General features: G+C 42.2%; 1 protein-coding gene across 1 annotated transcript in view; it reads right to left on the minus strand.

Moving 5' to 3' along the window:
- The window catches only part of PDE4DIP (phosphodiesterase 4D interacting protein), a 222,056-nt gene extending 212,612 nt beyond the window's left edge, over window positions 1-9,444 (minus strand). The window contains exon 1 of the mRNA XM_083156692.1: window positions 9,112-9,444. Coding sequence (XP_083012818.1) covers window positions 9,112-9,126 — 15 coding nt within the window. The 5' untranslated portion in view covers window positions 9,127-9,444. The remainder of the gene's footprint in view (window positions 1-9,111) is intronic.
- Window positions 9,445-19,202: the final 9,758 nt, after the last annotated feature.

The raw sequence follows: 19,202 nt of genomic DNA on the forward strand, positions 1-19,202 counted from the left end.
CACTTGAGTTCCTCTGTGTTGATGGTTTTAATGAAATCGCCCCCTCGCCAATTCTTGAGGACTAATCTTATCCCTATTTTGGATAGGCCAAGGGGATTTTTATCATGAAAATCCTTGAAGTGTTTGGACAAACTATGTGTTTCCATACTATTGGTTATATTACTCAGATGTTCAGCTGACCTAACTTTCAGTTTTCTTATAGCCCTTCCCACGTATTGTAGGCCACATGGGCAGTTAGCTAAGTATATGAACCCCGTGTGCAGTGGCGGATTCAGGGGGGGCACCCGGGCACGCCCCCCTGGCATTTTGTAGCTGAGGACCAGTACTTTCCATCGAGCCTAGCCCCGTGTCTCTAGCCCCCCGGGAACCAGAGATATCGCCTGGCAAATCTGTAACGTTTTTTCCCCATAGGATAATATGGGATCCGTCAATTCCGACCCCCACCCGGTTCTGATGGCTGCCAGTTCCCCCCTGGCATCACAGAAGCTTGTGATTGATCTCATTCAATTCCAAATCATCAATGGGCCTTCAATATGATATCAGGCTGGTTCATATCGGTCAATCGGTTCCAGAGATATTGCATGTAAACGGATTTTTTTATTTTTGAAATGTAATTTCATGGCTGTTCATGTTCTTTAAAGGCAGATTACTCTGGAACCAAACGTTCCAGTTTCACTGGACCAAAATCATTCAAAGCCAACTAAAAAGTTCTTCAATATGATACTTGTCTCATGTAAATGGGTCAGTTGGTTCCGAAGATATAGCCGGTTAAATTAGATAACTGGTTAAAGGGGGGGAGGGGTGGTTTTCTCTCCCCCTCACACCAGAAAATGCAGGGACTAGGCTGGTGTAAAAGGGGTATGCAACCTGGGAATGCATTTTCTGGTGTGAAAGGGGTATTATTTCAAATAGCCGGGACCTGCATTGCTCTGAATACAGCCAGGTTCTGCCACTGTCAGTGGCTATCACTTCTAGCTGGTGGCGGCTGTCCTCCATTTACCGCGAGCATGTAATCCCCCTTGGCAATGAGCATGTAATCCCACATGGCAACGAACATGGAACCTCTGGCAATGAGCATGGAACCCTTGGCAATGAGCATGTAGATAAGCAGCACTTATGTAACATATTTTTAATAGGCATTATCGTGTTTGGCATAATAGATAATGGACAAAATGGCGTGTAACTTAACGTGTAATGGACATTATAGTGTAAATGTTTAATGCGCGCCTTTGGTGGACAATGTCCCTGTTTATGAAGCTTATTGTGAATTTTGGCTTAATCTGTGTGGCATTATGTGAATTCTGGCTCAATCCGTGTGGCATTATGTGAATTTTGGCTCAATCCATGTGGCATTATGTGAATTTTGGCTCAATCCGTGTGACATTATGTGAATTTTGGCTCAAATCTGTGGCATTATGTGAATTTTGGCTCATTCCATTTGGCATCATGTGTAAGGGGCAAGTATAATGGGGTCTAGTATTTTGTTGCATAATGTGTAGAAGTTGTATATGGTGTTGCACACTACACTCAAGGACACGCCCCCTGTTGAGTGGCCACACCCCATTTTTGGCGCGCGCACAACTACATCCTTCACTTTTGTCACCATGGTGGGCCTGTGTACTTTAAATGCCAGGGCCTATTTCTAATCTCATTCCAAGCCTCTCTCTGATGCTCTCTTAGCATGTACACTGGCACCACTAACACTGCCCCTCCCCCACCTAAACCTCCTTTTATCATGGTGCTATGGTTTTTATATGATTAAGGGTTACATGTTGTTTGAGATATGATGATTTTTTATAGATTATATTTGGTTTGTTTGGTAAGATGTCACCCAGAATCTCATCCTCCGAGAGGATGTGCCAATGTTTGTTGAGTATTCTGTAGAATAATCTATTGTGTGTATTGTATTTGGTGGTAAAATTCATTTTGAACTTTTTGTTGTTCTCAGTCGATTTGTATGTCAGTAAGGTCTCTCTGTCTGTCTTCTCTACTTTTTCATAAGCCTTGAATTCTACTGGTGTCATATCCTTTTTCTACAGGCTTTTTGTATATTTTTGTGTGTATTTGATTTCTGTTGATAAAAATGGTTATGTCCAAGAAGTTGACTGTATTTTTACTGTACTCTGTGGTGAAAATAAAGTTGTTTTGGTTTATGTTCATGCGCTCTGTGAAAGCTTTAAGGCTGTCCCTTTCCAAATGAAAATTATATCATCTATATACCTGCGCCAAAGCACCAGATTCGCCCCAAGCTCGCCATCTATATACCTGTGCCATCTGACCAGATGTAATTAATATTGCATACAGATACATGTTAGCATGTACATAGGTAATAGTCCATACTTGTAGTAACCCTTGTTTCTAGTATTGTATTACAATTATGTAAGCACTACTAATTAAGTAGAACAGTTAAAAAATGTGTCCTTCATATTATGTCAATGTGAGTGTGACTGGAGTGTGACTGGATGCACATCACTGTACCAGGCAATCACAGACTTGTCTGATCCCACTGGAGCTGGGCTGATCCTCTTACCATCAGTAATGGCCCCAACACTCCGTAGCATTGGGGCACCAGGAGATAGCTCCTGGTCCTTGTCGGTCAGCATAGCTACAGTACCCTGGTGCAGCATACTCGGTGATAACAGCAGCATCACTATGGCTCTGTAGTGCCGGGGAGCCATGAGACAAGGTCCAGGGCCCAGTATCAATGTAAATAGCCCTGCAGCCGTGGAACCCTGGGACTGTTAACTACTGTAGGTCTTAAAGAGATAAAACGGCAACCAGCTTCTCTCATATTTGAAACACAGCCTGTAACATGCAGCTAAGGAGGTGATTGGCTGGTACTTTATCTCTTGTTACTAGGGTTACCACCCGTCCGGGATTACTCCGGACAGTCCGGTAATTGAAACCGGCGTCCGGAGTCCGGAAGGGTGGCTGCCCCGGACTATATATTGTCCGGGAATTGATCCACGGCCGGCCGGCACCGCCGATATTACTGATGCGGGCGGCCATCTGATCCCCACACAACAGGATGACAGACACTGCACATACCCTGGAAGCCGGCGCCGGGGGGGGGGGGGGGAGAGCCGCTGGGTGGTGACACACACGTCGGACCATCCTATTACTCCTCCTTCAGACAGTGTCTGTGATGTAAGTCGCCGCGGCACTTGCTGGGAGGAGGGGGGAGGCGGGACACAGTCTGAGTGTCATGTCCTCCTCCTCGTATGTCCTCCAGCTCCTCCTGCGGGCTGCGGCGCTATGCCGCTACGTGACGTGACTGACACACCTGACCTGACACTTGAGTGCGGCGTGCCTGTGTCGGGTCACGGACGGCACGGTGAGTTGTGTGGTGCATACTGTCATGTCCCCCACATTGCCGCTGGTCTACCCCTCCTCCACGGTGGGTCTGTGGGGATCAAATGACGCAGTGAGTTGTGTGGCGCAGACTGTCATGTCCCTGTCAAAGTTCAACTTCAGCAGTTGCACCGTGGCTGCCTGCCTGCTGTGTGTGTCCCCTCCTGCACAGACTGTCACACTGTCCCCAGACGGGCAGTCCTCTTCTGCGCACTATGCCAGTCACCACCTGCTGGGCGAAGTGCCCGCTGGCCTCAGGCCCCAAGCCAACCTCCCAGGCCCAGCCAGCACAGCAGCAGCTACTCTAAATTTACTACTGTGGCCACTGGCCACGCTGGCCCAATACAATATTATGTTGATCATCACTATGGCCCCAGGCTCCCAGCCAACCTCCCAGGCCCAGCCAGGCCCAGCACAGCAGCTACTCTAAATGTACTACTGTGACCACTGGCATTTGGCATTTGCCGTCCCCCTTGGCAACGAGCATTTGCCCTCCACTGTGGCAACAGGCATTTGCCCTCACCCTTGTCAACGAGCATTTGCCCTCCACCTTGGCAACAGGCATTTGCACTCCCCCGTGGCATCAAGCATGAAGGTCCTGGCATCGAGCATGAAGGCTCTGGCATCGAGCAAGAAACCCCAAGCAATTAACATGGAGGTAGGCGGTATTTATATGGCATAATATGTAATAGCCATTACAGTGTATGGTATACCTGTATGTAAAGGGCATTAGGTTGTGTTTGGGATAACGTGTAATGGGCATTAGAGTGTGTGGCATAATGTGTAATGGGCATGTAGTATACTTATGTAATGGTTGTGTGGGACGTATGATAGGTATTCTGGTGTGTTTTTGGCTTGAGCACTGTCCCTGTTGTCCTTAGTTTAAAAAAATTGTTGAGCACTGGCATAACTCGTAATGAGCATTATGGCCTCTGGTGCGCACTGTCACTTTTATCCTTCTTTTAAGAAAATTGTTGAGCCCTGGCAAAACGTGTAATAGGCACTATGGCATGTGGTATAATATGGATGTTTGACGTGTAATAGGCATTATGGTGTAAATTTTTGGGCGCACCTCCGGCGCGCGCTGTCCATTTTGCCCCTATTTTTCTTTTTTAAATTGTCCACTCATGGCATAACGTGTAATGGGCATCACGGTGTGTGCCATAATGTATAATGGGCATCAGTGTGTGGCATAGCGTATAATGGGCATTACAGTGTGTGACATGACGTGACGTAACGTGTATGTGGCATTACCATGTGCAAAATCAAGAATAGATTTGAAGCAAATGTAAATAAACAACAACCATAAGGGGAGTCAAGGGGCGGTGCTGGGCGCGGGTCAATGGGTGGGCTGTGGGTGTGTCAAGGGGCGGGTCACTGTCCGGGAATCGCTCAACACAAAGGTGGTAACCCTACTTGTTACTTTATCTCTCTCCACTTAGGAAATAGTCCCTTCAAGACTGGGCCACAGTTAGTATATAGAGAGGTATCGTGCTTAAGGGAATGGAGTTAATTTCGCCAGTGCAGGGTATATATCTACTACAGTGCTTGACTGTAAGAGGGGTTGACGACAATGCTTGATTACCATTCCAATGTCCTGACATTAAGGGGAGTCTCCGTGGGAGCCAGCACATGTGCAGGTATTGTATACTCCAATGCTTTTTTAGAGATGGATCTCAAATGAGCAGTGTGAGTGTTCACTGAGTATGCATTGGCCCCCATATATTTTCAGAAGAGTCCAGTGGGGCCCAACAGAGGGCCATCTCTGAATTTTGCTATGGATTCTGGAGAAATTCTGTTCGCTGGCATTGCACATAACTTGTCACTTGACAATGTTCATAAATTTGCCTTTTACTGCTATCCATTCTTTATGCACAGTATACAATAAGCACCTTTTAAGGAGAGCTCTGATCTAAGATGCATATGATGGAGAGAAAAACATGTCTCAGAAGAAAAACTCTATATACCTACTGTAGTACAGTATAACACTTCCATGTATAAAATTCTTCTGAAAGAGGGACCTGAGATAATGACAAGAACTTTGCTCAGAAACTTTTTGTGAGAGACATGTACAGATGGAGCGGGTCTCTTCCTTGCAGGGGATGGCGATGGCGACCCCAGCCGCCATCCCCCTCCACCCGCTATCTGTATCTGCGAAAGGGGATGTGCGCACAAGATGCGCGCACGTCCCCTTTCGCACGCTTTCCCCTGCACTCTTCTGTAGTAATTTGTTGAATCTTTTTTTAATGCTTTATTACAGCAGGAGCAGCGTGGCGGGTGCTTGCTGGAGGTGGCTTGGTGTTACGCCTCCAGCGGATTGGTGTAATGTGATGTTCACATTTTCTGTGTGTAGTTTGTTTGTGTTCCCTGGATTCTGCTCCCTGGGTTTATCTATCTTTCATGGGGTTATTGCAGCCTGTGTTGGCATCGACTCTCTGGTGGCCTCCAGTGGTGAGTCTGTGCCATTTCAGTCCTGTCCTCTGCATCTATTATGCACAAGGGTGTGTTCATTAAACCCTGCTAGGCTGGAGTTCACAGCTGCTCTAATCACCTGAGGCCTTCATAAGGCATCCTCACCTGCTCAGCCCTGCCAGTTATAGCTTGTAGTTCAGAGCTCCCAGTGTGTTCCTCTTTCCTGGTGTCTTGCTGTTGCCTTTTTGATCCAGCCTGGTTCCCGGCATATCTAGAAGTGTCATCCCTGTATTCCAGTGTTCCTGTTCTGGTGTATCCTGTCTGTCAGTACCTCGGTGTTCCCACTTCCCTGCTGTTACCACCTTGCAGATAAGTTGGGGATTTTCTCACCGTTAAATTACTGGCAAATCCTTGTTTCTTGCTCATAACATCCTTTGTGTATTGTTTAAAACTCACAGGAGGATTGCGGCGCCTCAGGTGCTCAGAGTCTCTGTCCGCATACCGACAGAGACCCTTCGCCCCTCCAAAGATGGCCACCTCCTGATTGGGGACAGATGCTAGAGGTGCTCCTGCACCTCTAGCGTCTGACAGGGGACCCAGCACTTCCCAGAAGTGCGCACCTTGACATAGGTGACATAGGCTGTGGCATAGGCTGTGACCCTGCAGACCTGGTGGTGGCTTGGGGGAGGCCAGCATTGGCAGAGTCTGTGGGGAGCTGCTGCAGGGATAGGCTGGCACTCTGCATCCCCGCTGCTGTGCAGAGTCTACCAGCTGCTGCACCCTGCGCCTTTCACACTGTGTGACCATCGAAACAAAGTCGTTTGAAATATAGCGCACCAGACAAAACATGCAGCAATTGGTGAACAGTGTTTTTGTCAGAACACAGAATAATGCAAGGGTGAGAAAGAAGGTTTGTTCACCAAACAGCGCTATTTTGGGATGTTCCCGAACAGAAAAAATCACACCAGTGAGTGATAAGTTATGCATACATATCTTTCATGAGGATGGTAATTTTCATATGGCTCTCAGAAGTTTTTTCACTCTGAAATGAAAATACCCCTAGTAGGTCCCCCAATAATCGGGACTAACAAATAGGGTATAAATCAGAAAGATATCATAGTGTAGTAAGTTTAACAAGTTGGAATTTTAATAAAATGTTACACTCACAAAAGTAGACGGTATATAAAGCATAATAGAAAATCCCAAGGCAATAGACTGCTCACACGTTCCCAAAGTTCCTAGTGCCAGGTAAATAGAGTCCAACTCCGGAATCGGTCCTCCACACAGTCCTGGAAATGGGGGGAGTGTTCTTGCCAGTCAGCCAGATGTAGGGATCCAAACGAGCAGCACAAATACTTAATGCATTTCGGACCCCAATGGTCCTTCTTCAGAAGTGTGCTGTTGTTCCTCTGCTGCCGATATTTAAGACATGGAACCGGATATTGGTCATGGGGGATGTCCGTCACGAAAACGCATCCACCGGCATTTACCGCACGTACTGCGGGTGGCCGGGTGTGCATAAATAGGGAATTTAGGATATGACCCTTACTTGGCGCACTGCTGCCTCTGGTTTGTACTAACCCGTAGTTATCACCAAATAACTTAAACAATAACACAGAACAAAAAAATGGGAATTCCAAACTTCTTGAGGCGCAACCAGTCCCGCTGTTATTCGGACCGTCAACACTTCACTCTTCGTATGTATGCAGTCTCACCATATGTGTATCCAAAGTTTTAGAAAACAATTAGAAGGGAAACCAACAATTAGGTACAATTCAATATATTAGTGAGTGAATTTTACCACTGGGGTGAGATAGGTGAATAAAGAAAGGCGTACCCTACTCACAGTGTGAATAGCGTAGTAAGTGCACGTAGCGTTTACTTTTATCCTCTGCTTGATTCTCTTTGTCTTCCTTTTCAACTCCAAAAAGGGGTGTATATAAAAGAAGAAATAAATACCATAAACAGTGGTGTGTGGATCTGTTTACTTTTTAGTGTTTTGATATTTGTCACCCTTTGTGACAGAAGACTGGGACAAGACTATTTATTAGCGTACCTCACTCACCCTATATACGGGGGAGGTACACACATAAAGGTTTCTTTTCCCTTCAAAATAGGCAAGTGTAAGCGGTAGACAATATAATGAAAAGAAGATGGGAGGGCGTACCCCACTCACGGTAAAAATGGCGGAGTATATGCCCGTAGCGATTTCTTTGTGGCTTCCAAATTATTTGCAAGTGATCAGAGTTTTTTCATCCATAGTGTATATATAAGAAAACAAGAAAAGAGCAATGTGTAGTCTTATCACACCTGCAGTGTAGATATTTTAATATAGGTGTCTCCTATTTACCAGTAAAAAAAAGACAGGTGTACACAAGCGTACCGGAACTCACTCTTTTTATGATTTTTCAATGTGCATAAAGGTATCTTTTAATTTCTTTTTTCCACCGTGTTACATATATCCTTCACCAAGTGCAAGAAGAATTTATACCCAGTATAAGGAGTATCTAAAAATAGTAGTGATGTTGGCGTACCAGACTTACGGTTATGTAAGTCTCTATGTTCATATAATGTTTTCTTTAGCCTCAGGTTGATAGTATAAACCGGTAGGTCCACATTTAGTCATCCGGCCAGTGTATAAAAAGGCAAAGAGATGAGGAAGCAGCTTAATATTCTTCATAGGGAGTGAAAATATCAACCTTCCCTCTTACAGCTATTCAGCAAGAACCAGCGAAAAATTTGAACACAGTTCCTTTTCAAAAATGTATTCCAACAAGAAGATTTGGTACTTATGTATTATCTGGGCTCCCATGTTAAATGCACCCCATTTTTTCATACCCCTACTATCCAACTACGCATGGAGTCGATTTTATATAGTGTGGTGAGCGCAGCGAGCCACCGTGCCCGAAGCGTGGCGAGCGCAGCGCGCCCCGCGAGGGGACGCGGTCTCATAAGAAAAACGGGAGCCCAGATATTACATAAGTACCGAAGATTTAAAAATCCTCCATCCATATGATGGTAGGATACCATAGAGTCCACAAAAACAATCCACAAGACCCACAGCGGTCTTACAAAATATTTATAAAAACATGAAAAATTTGTAAAAAAATAATAAAACGGATAAAATATACATACATCCAATGTAGGGTCAAAAGAGGTGATGGCTGCTCACATTCCACACTGGCTGTCGACGCGTTTCGGTGTAGAACACCTTTTTCAAGACATGCTGGTGGAGGGTGAGAGGCCATTCTTTTATACCCTGAGCAGCCAATTACCCTGAACAGGAAGTGATGACATAATTCCTATGTCTTTAACACTTTCTCACGATCAAAATATAAATAAACATACCATATACATATGCATTGATGTTTTCACATTAAAATCTCCCGTTTAACTTTATTTTACAGTGAAACAAAGTCCATTATTTCTTGCAGTTTAAACAGTTGCCATGACAACCGTCCTTGTACTTCCGGTGCCCTGAGGGAAAGGTATAATAAAGGTGGTTGTACCGCTCGTTTTTTAATGACAGACGTCGCGCTGGAGAGGCCGTGACATCTCCTTTCTCCCGCTGCATGTCGATCGCTCCTGCTTTCTGATAGGGCCCAGAGTGGTGCCGTTTCCCTCTTACATCTGGTGCTTCCAGTTGCTGGACCACAACTACGGAAGCCCAGTGGGGTCAGAGGGATGATGCGCACCTATAGCTTTCTTCCGGCTTCCGGCTAGCTTGAACCGCAAAACGCGGAAGTAAATGTCCATCTCTAAGGGGGATGTTCCGGACTGGCGTTGTTTGTCATGGCAACCCGTCTTTTCTGCAAAAAACATACACATACACAAAAATTACACACACATTAAGCTGAAACATACATTTAAATCCACAAGATACATATTACATAACAACCTGGAAATCATAGAACCTATTTAGAACGTCCTCCTATGTACAGTGCCGAAGAAGGGGTCTTCACAGAAACCACTTCAACTCGAAGTCACTGTTTAAGCCTCCTGGTATTAAGGTATTACAATTGAAAATAAGGTTCATTTATGATTTAGCTAGTGGGGTCATGTTATCTTTCTGTCTTATGTTACCCTTAGCTATTTTAAGGCCGCAAAATGAGATTATTTCTTGTGTTGAACACCTGTGTACACTTTTAAAGTGGGAGGATAAGGAGTGTGCTTTTTCACATTCCGTAGATGTTCTCCCACTCTAGTTTTTAAAGCCCTTGTTGTTCTGCCGATGTAATGTTTTTTTACAGCTGCACTCGATAGTATATATAACATTTTTTGTGTTGCATGTAATAAAGTCTTTGATTACCATATTGTAACCATGGCTGGCATATTCTGTGATTTTACTGGTGCCTTTACTTTTAATATTTTTGCACCCAATGCAACTCCCACACCGAAAGAAACCTTTTGTGGTGATCCTAGATGTGGGAGGTTTGGATGCAAAGTTGCTCCTCACCAGATTTGTGCGTAAATTTGGGGCCTTCCTATATATATGTTTAGGGTGTTCAGGTAACATGCTTTTCAAAATGGGATCACTCTGTAGGATTTTCCAGTGTTTCCTGAAAATCTTCTCTACTGCTTTATGCTCTTCTGTATATGTGGTAATAAATGAGTATGCATAATTATCACCTTTTTGCTGTTTCTTCTGAGGGATATTAGGGGTGGTAGTATTAATTTTCAGAGTCTCAATCTCCATTTTTAGATCTGATTCCTCATACCCACATGCTATAAACTTGTTTTTCATCTCTGTTGCTTGCTCCGAGAATATTGTATCGTCGGAGCAGTTCCTCCTAAGGCGTTTAAATTGCCCTTTTGGAATTGAACTTAACCAGTTCTTATGGTGGCAACTGGAGGAGGGGATATAAGTCCCTGAATCTGTGGGTTTGCAGAAATTTTTATACTTCAGACACCCTTCTTCCACATATACTGTGATGTCGAGAAAGTTTATACTTTTATCTTCGACTTCAAAGGAAAGTTTAATGTTACAATTATTACTGTTTAAATATTCACAGAACAGATTGAGGGTCTCTCGATCACCCTCCCAAATCAAAAAAATATAATCTATATATCTTGCATAGGACACCAGATTCGCCCCAAACGGGTTATTCGCCCAGATGGTATTCAGCTCCCAAGCCCCCATACAAAGGTTGGCATAGCTTGGGGTGAATCTGGTGCCCATTGCTGTCCCTGTCCGCTGGATGTAAAAGTTCTCGTTAAACATAAAAAAATTGTTTTGCAGAATGAAGGATATACCCTCCAAAATGAAGTTTTGTAATTCCTGTGACTTGTCTGATAAGGCCAAAAATGTTTAGAACTTTGGATTCCTATATCATGCTGAATAATGGTATACAGGGAGCCCACGTCTGCGGTAACCAATAAATATTCTTTTTTCCAGGTAATTGAGTCAATTAATTTAAAAAAATGTCCTGTGTCTTTCAGATGGGATTTGTTTAGAGAGACCAGGGGTTGGAGATGGTAATCAATGAACATAGATAAGTTACTGGTAATAGAGTCCACCCCGGAGATAATGGGTCTTCCGGGGGGATCTATTAAGCTCTTATGTACCTTAGGCAGGATGTATATCACGGGGGTGATTGGTTTTTCATTTAAGAGGAATTTCAATTCCCCTGGAGTTATTACATTTTTCACCAGTGAAGATCTTAAAAGTTTTTCCAACTTCTGAAGGGTTTTTTTAGTTGGATCACCCCTTAGCTTTTTATAAGTTGAATGATCCTCGAGTTGCCGCATTACTTCGGCTTCATATTTAATGGTATCTAGAACAACAATCCCCCCCTTATCTGCTGGTTTTACTATGATTTTTTTTATTATCCTTTAGGTCTTTCATTGCCATTTTTTCTTTTGAGGACAAGTTTTTTTATTTACTTTTATAGATTTTATGTCCTCAAAGACAAGAGTGGAAAAAGTTTCCAGGAATGGGCCCTTGCAATGATGGGGGTAAAATATAGATTTAGCTTTGAACGTGGTAGTTGTACCCTCATTTATCTCTTCCCCTAGTGACTGTTCTTTTTTCTCAAAAAAATGTTTTATTGTGAGTTTCCTCGTGAACCTCTGTAGATCTATGTACAGTTCGAAGTTGTTTATATGGTTAGTAGGCGTGTACTTCAAACCTTTTTGTAAGAGATTCTCCTCCTCTAGAGATAAAGTGTGTGAGCTTAAATTAAAGATTTTAGTTGCCATTTTAGCTGGGGCTTCCTTTACTGTCCCTGTATTGTTAGAGATTCTCTTTTTTTCTCTTTTTTTATACGGCTTCGATTTTTTTGGGGTGTTTCTCACTTTTTTTCTACCCCCTCTTTTGCCCCTATATTGATAGGGTTGGCCTAAATATTGGGGGTGAGGTGCAGCTCATCTCTAAAAAAGGAGAGTGACAGAAGTCATAGTCCTCAGTGAGGGAATTTTCTTCTAAAAGGGGACTGTACCTATTTTTGTAATCGGTCGTAATCGGAGTATCTTGTATTACCCTCTCAATTTTTCTGGAGGTTTTTACCGGAATCCTCCATTCCGGGGTTCTCCTGCGTTCATTATTATGGTACTTTGTCGGTTTACTTGGAGTATATTTCCTCCAATGTGGCATACGGTAGGGCTCCCTGTATTCATATGACTCAGGTTTATAATGGGGGGATATATTTCTATTCGAACGAGATGAATCTCTATGGTATTGTACAGAGTTTTCATTATGTCTCAGAGGTCTTTCGTCAAATTTATTTGATCTATAATTATATGGACCTTGTGGGGTTTTTCTCCTCTGGTTCCCATACCTTCTTTGCCCCTGAGTTGCCTGTTTTGGTTCTTTTTGTTTTTTTTTAGTGATGTTATTTTCATCAGGATTCTTGTTGGAATACTCTTTATCCCTTTTAAACTTTTTTACTTTTCTTTGTATAATAGCTTTCTCTAGTTTCCTTACATTTGGTGTGACTGTATGTTCCAATATTCTGAACTCTTCACTTTTACAATAAGGTGAGGCTAGTGACTTATAAAGCTTGATATCCTCTTCTACCTTTTCTAATTCCCTCTTACGTTCGTTAACAATTAACTCCATTAGGGAAAAGGAGCATTTGTTTATAATGGTTTCCCATTGTTTCTTAAACTCATCTCTTGCAGTAGGGAAGGTTGAGGTTTTATTGATTTTTAAACCCTTTGGAATCAACTTTTGGGAGAGATACTTCTCTAGTGTGATTGCTTCCCATAGAGTTTTGCTTTCTTTTAGCAACAGGCTTTCCAACTTTGACATGATGCCTTCCAGATCTTCATCTAGAGTAGAAGGCAAGAGAGATTGTGTTGGTCGCACAAGACACAATTGGGTGGACCCCCTAGAGTGAGTTATTTTATTTCAATATACTGATTCACTTATATGGGGGTGTGCTACCATTGGACATATAGGTTTAGTAGAATCGAATACAGAGAAAAGAGATGTCCTTTGTAGGTGCACCGGAAAAGAGAATAAAACTTAACCTTTATTATTTAATGATCTAAGAACTGCGAGATAAAAGTTTAAACATATAACAACAAACATTTGTTGGGTTCACACAATTTTAAAAACAAGGGGGCGGGCAGACGTTGCAGGAGCTTTATTCAAATGATAATGTGTTTCAAGAACAGTGTGTTTCCTGGTCTGTACAGAAAAAGAGTTAGTTCTGACAGTTCAGGGTACTTTTGTGAGAGCGGGTTGCAAAGACCTCTTTGTTATTGGGCTCTCATTGACGCTTGCTCATATAGTAAATGAGTGGGGTTGGTAAACCTACAACCTGGGGGTGATGTTGGATCAGGATCAGCACACACTGCAATAATTGGACAGTGTGTGTGTGACAATTCACTGTTAACTCCAATGAAGGAGGATCCTTTAAACGTCGTAATCCCTTTAGGATTAGCGTGCTGGGCCGGTGCAGCTAGTCCACACCTGTCATGTATGTGTTGCCTTGGGTACCGGGGTACACTATCAGGCGTGAAAACGCTCTGTGGTTTGATAGTGTAAACTTCCCGTGGCAGAAATTGTATCGCTGCACCGCCTAAATATCCGGTAGCGCAAGTCCAGTGGAGCCGCCTCCAATTGGACTGACACACTCGAACGTGAGCGCCTTGAAAAAGGCTATAGTGTCAGGTCACTGTCTAAGTACAGACTCAAAATGCATCAGTAGGAAAAATAATAAAGACTGCAAAACATCTGCCCACGCACCGCTAGCCGGCACGCGCTTCGCAGATACAGCTTCCTCAGGGCCTCAGGGCTTCCAGAGTGCAGTTGTAAAAAACATTACATCGGCAGAACAACAAGGGCTTTAAAAACTAGAGTGGGAGAACATCTACGGAATGTGAAAAATGGATATGAAGCACACTCCTTATCCTCCCACTTTAAAAGTGTACACAGGTGTTCAACACAAGAAATAATCTCATTTTGCGGCCTTAAAATAGCTAAGGGTAACATAGGACAGAAAGATAACATCACCCCACTAGCTAAATCAGAAAGGAACCTTATTTTCTATTGTAATACCTTAATACCAGGAGGCTTAAACAGTGACTTCGAGTTGAAGTGGTTTCTGTGAAGACCCCTTTAACTCAGCACTGTACATAGGAGGACGTTTCTAAATAGGTTCTATGATTTCCAGGTTGTTATGTAATATGTATCTTGTGGATGTAAATGTATGTTTCAGCTTAATGTGTGTGTAATTTTTGTGTATGTGTATGTTTTTTGCAGAAAAGACGGGTTGCCATGACAAACGACGCCAGTCCGGAACATCCCCCTTAGAGATGGACATTTACTTCCGCGTTTTGCGGTTCAAGCTAGCCGGAAGCCGGAAGAAAGCTATAGGTGCACATCATCCCTCTGACCCCACTGGGCTTCCGTAGTTGTGGTCCAGCAACCGGAAGCACCAGATGTAAGAGGGAAACGGCACCACTCTGGGCCCTATCAGATAGCAGGAGCGATCGACATGCAGCGGGAGAAAGGAGATGTCACGGCCTCTCCAGTGTGACATCTGTCATTAAAAAATGAGCGGTACAACCACCTTTATTATACCTTTTCCTCCGGGCACCGGAAGTACGAGGACGGTTGTCATGGCAACCATTTAAACTGCAAGAAATAATGGACTTTGTTTCACTGTAAAATAAAGTTAAACGGGAGATTTTAATGTGAAAACATCAATGTATATGGTATGTTTATTTATATTTTGATCGTGAGAAAGTGTTAAAGACATAGGAATTATGTCATCACTTCCTGTTCAGGGTAATTGGCTGCTCAGGGTATAAAAGAATGGCCTCTTACCCTCCACCAGCATGTCTTGCAAAAGGTGTTCTACACCGAAACGCGTCGAGAGCCAGTGTGGAGTGTGAGCAGCCATCACCTCTTTTGACCCTACATTGGATGTATGTATATTTTATCCGTTTTATTATTTTTTTACAATTTTTTCATGTTTTTATAAATATTTTGTAAGACTGCTGTGGGTCTTGTGGATTGTTTTTGTGGACTCTATGGTATCCTACCATCATGTGGATGGAGGATTTTTAAACCTTCTTGTTGGAATACATTTTTGAAAAGGAACTGTGTTCAAATTTTTCGCTGGTTCTTGCTGAATAGCTGTAAGAGGGAAGGTTGATATTTTCACTCCCTATAAAGAATATTAAGCTGCTTCCTCATCTCTTTGCCTTTTTATACACTGGCCAGATGACTAAATGTGGACCTACCGGTTTATACTATCAACCTGAGGCTAAAAAAAATGTTATATGAACATAGAGACTTACATAACCGTAAGTCTGGTACGCCAACATCACTACTATTTTTAGATACTCCTTATACTGGGTATAAATTCTTCTTGCACTTGGTGAAGGATATATGTAACACGGTGGAAAAAAGAAATGAAAAGATACCTTTATGCACATTGAAAAATCACAAAAAGAGTGAGTTCCGGTACGCTTGTGTACACCTGTCTTTTTTCTACTGGTAAATAGGAGACACCAATATTAAAATATCTACACTGCAGGTGTGATAAGACTACACATTGCTCTTTTCTTGTTTTCTTATATATACACTATGGATGAAAAAACTCAGATCACTTGCAAATAATTTGGAAGCCACAAAGAAAAGAAACCGCTACGGGCATATACTCCACCATTTTTACCGTGAGTGGGGTACGCCCTCCCATCTTCTTTTCATTATATTGTCTACCGCTTACACTTGCCTATTTTGAAGGGAAAAGAAACCTTTATGTGTGTACCTCCCCCGTATATAGGGTGAGTGAGGTACGCTGATAAATAGTCTTGTCCCAGTCTTCTGTCACAAAGGGTGACAAATATCAAAACACTAAAAAGTAAACAGATCCACACACCACTGTTTATGGTATTTATTTCTTCTTTTATACACACCCCTTTTTGGAGTTAAAGAGGAAGACAAAGAGAATCAAGCAGAGGATAAAAGTAAACGCTACGTGCACTTACTACGCTATTCACACTGTGAGTAGGGTACGCCTTTCTTTATTCACCTATCTCACCCCAGTGGTAAAATTCACTCACTAATATATTGAATTGTACCTAATTGTTGGTTTCCCTTCTAAATGTTTTCCTAAAACTTTGGATACACATATGGTGAGACTGCATACATACGAAGAGTGAAGTGTTGACGGTCCGAATAACAGCGGGACTGGTTGCGCCTCAAGAAGTTTGGAATTCCCATTTTTTTGTTCTGTGGCCGGGTGTGCATGTAAACTGAGTCCCCCATGGACGCTGGTTCCTTAATTCCTACACAGAGAGGCGGTGCCCGGGGTTACCGCACTAGTCGCGGCCCCAGGCTCCCTCACTGTTCCACCTTCCGCCGGAAGCTATCACTGCCGGGGAGTTGAAGGGTTTTAATTCTTTCCCCAGATCGTTTCGCTGCGGCAGCGGGTTCCGTATTAGAGATAATTTACAGTGTGATGACATGACTTCCATTTTGGAAAAGGGCAAGAATTTGCCCAAATGTTCTTATAGGTAAAAAAACTTAAGATCAATGTGTCAGTTTTATAAATACAGCAGCTAGAGAATACATTTATAGACCAAAAGTTTAAAAAAAACATGATCTACTATTTAAAAACAATAATAATAAAACATGATTAAAACGAGCAGCAGGATTAAAAGTGGAAACTAGACAGCCAATTTAAGTTAAAAAACATTTTAATTCAAAATCAACATTCATTTCCAGCAGTATTAATGTTTTCAGTTTGAAGATCCTCTCCATTTCCGCTTTAGATAAGCGTTTTTCGATGTCATTGCTTCTACATTTAGGAAGTATCTGTTGGATGCCATAAAAATTAATTATCTTGCACTCATTTTTATTATGAATGGATTTAAAATGAGCTGGGACTGAATGTGTCTCTAAACCCTTTCTGATATTGTATATGTGTTCAGAAAGGCGGGTCTTGAAATTTCTTGTTGTTTTACCAACATAGAATAATTTACATGAACACTCCAGCATATAGATAACGTTCCTGGAGTTGCATGTAATAAAATATTTGATTTTAAAAGATTTCCCATTAGCTTCAAAACTTAAAAATTTGGCTGTCTGGCTTTTAACATTTCTGCACATTAAGCACATAGAGCATCTGTGGAATCATTTTGTTCTGATGCTTTGACGTGGTTCCACCTCTATGCTACTATGAACCAATTTATCCCTTAATGAGGGGGCCCTCCTATAAATAAAGCTTGGGCGATCAGGGATATGTTGCATTAAAATCGAGTCCTGTTGTAGTATTTTCCAATTATTTTTAAAAATATTTTCAATTTTTAAAAAAAAAATGCAGTATACTGGGAAATGAAGGACCATTTACAATTTTCAGTGTTATCTTTTCTAGCTTTTTCCACAAGGAGATCCTCTCTTTTTATTTTTGATATCCGTGTTTTTGCTTTAGTGATTGTTTTTTGTTCATAGCCTTTCATTAGGAATCTATTCGAAAGTTCTTCTATTTGATTTTCACAGATAGTGGCTTCTGTACAGTTACGTTTTACCCTAGTGAACTGGCTGAAAGGGATGACTTCCAGCCAATTAAAGTGGTGTTCACTGGTACGATCAATAAAACTATTGGAATCTGTTGGTTTTCTATAATTTTTGGTACAGATCTCATTATTTAAAATATAAATCCATAAATCTAAAAAAGAGAGGCCTTCCTGACTAATATTAAAAAACAATTTGATGGAGAAATTGTTGGTATTCAATTTAGTGCAAAAATACTCAAGGTCCAAATGATCTCCCTTCCAAATAAAAAGCACATCGTCAATAAAAAGTTGCCATGATACCAGGTTCGCCACCAAATGGCCGTCCGGCCAAATTTGTTCCCCCTCCCAGTACGCCATAAATAAATTTGCGTAACTGGGGGCGAACCTGGTACCCATAGCAGTGCCCACCAATTGGAGATAAAAGTTTCCATTAAAGATAAAATAGTTATTTTCTAAAATAAACTTAATACCATTAATAATAAAATTCTTTAAAATTGGTGAAAAATCGGTTTGATTTAAAAAATAGGACACAGCTAAAACACCCTTTTCTATATCAATAATAGTGTAGAGGGTGGACACGTCTGCACTCACTAAAAACATATTATCCTGCCATTTCGTATTAGAGAGTCGTCTCAGGACATCACCAGTGTCTTTTAGATATGCCTTAGTTTTATGCACTAATGGTTGCAGGTAGTAGTCAATTTATGAAGAAAGGTTTGAGGTGATGCTATTGCAGCCTGAGATAATAGGCCTTCCTGGGGGCTCAACAGGGTTTTTGTGAATTTTCGGCAGTGTATATATAGTTGGAATGGAGGGGTACTTAATGTTTAAAAACTTGAATTCCTTTTTAGTGATGATTCCATCATCTAATGCAGTTTGTGTCAACTCGAGCAACGCTTTTGAAATTCTTGAGGTGGGGTCTGACTTCAATTTTTTATAAGTCACTCCATCCTCTATTTGGTGATATATTTCTGCCATATATTTGTCTTTGTCCATTAGGACAACACTACCCCCTTTATCTGCCGGCTTTATAATCAAATCATGGTCATCTTTCAATGCTTTCACTGCCTGCATTTCTTTGTTTGAGAGATTGCAGCTTCTCCTATTTTTTCGTTTATGGTTTTGATTTATTAATTCTTCAACCTCATTGCAGACTACTTTACCAAAGGAGTCTACACAACTCCCCTTGGCTTGCAAAGGGTAAAAAGTGGACAGTGCTTTAACCCCTTCACGACATTTGACGTATATATACGTCATGGTCGGGAAGTACTTCCCGACCGTTGACGTATATATACGTCATGACTTCTAACTGTCACTGCGTCTAGAGACGCAGTGACAGTTAGGTGATGTCTGCTGTCCCTGACAGCAGACATCCCCCCTCGTCGCCCAGGGGGGGCAGGGGTGCCCCCCCCGGTCGGCGATCGCTGTGATTGGCTGTTCAAATCTGAACAGTCAATCACAGCGTT

The sequence above is a fragment of the Crinia signifera genome, chromosome 8, assembly GCF_055691185.1.
Source record: "Crinia signifera chromosome 8, ASM5569118v1, whole genome shotgun sequence".
Taxonomy (NCBI): Eukaryota; Metazoa; Chordata; class Amphibia; order Anura; family Myobatrachidae; genus Crinia; species Crinia signifera.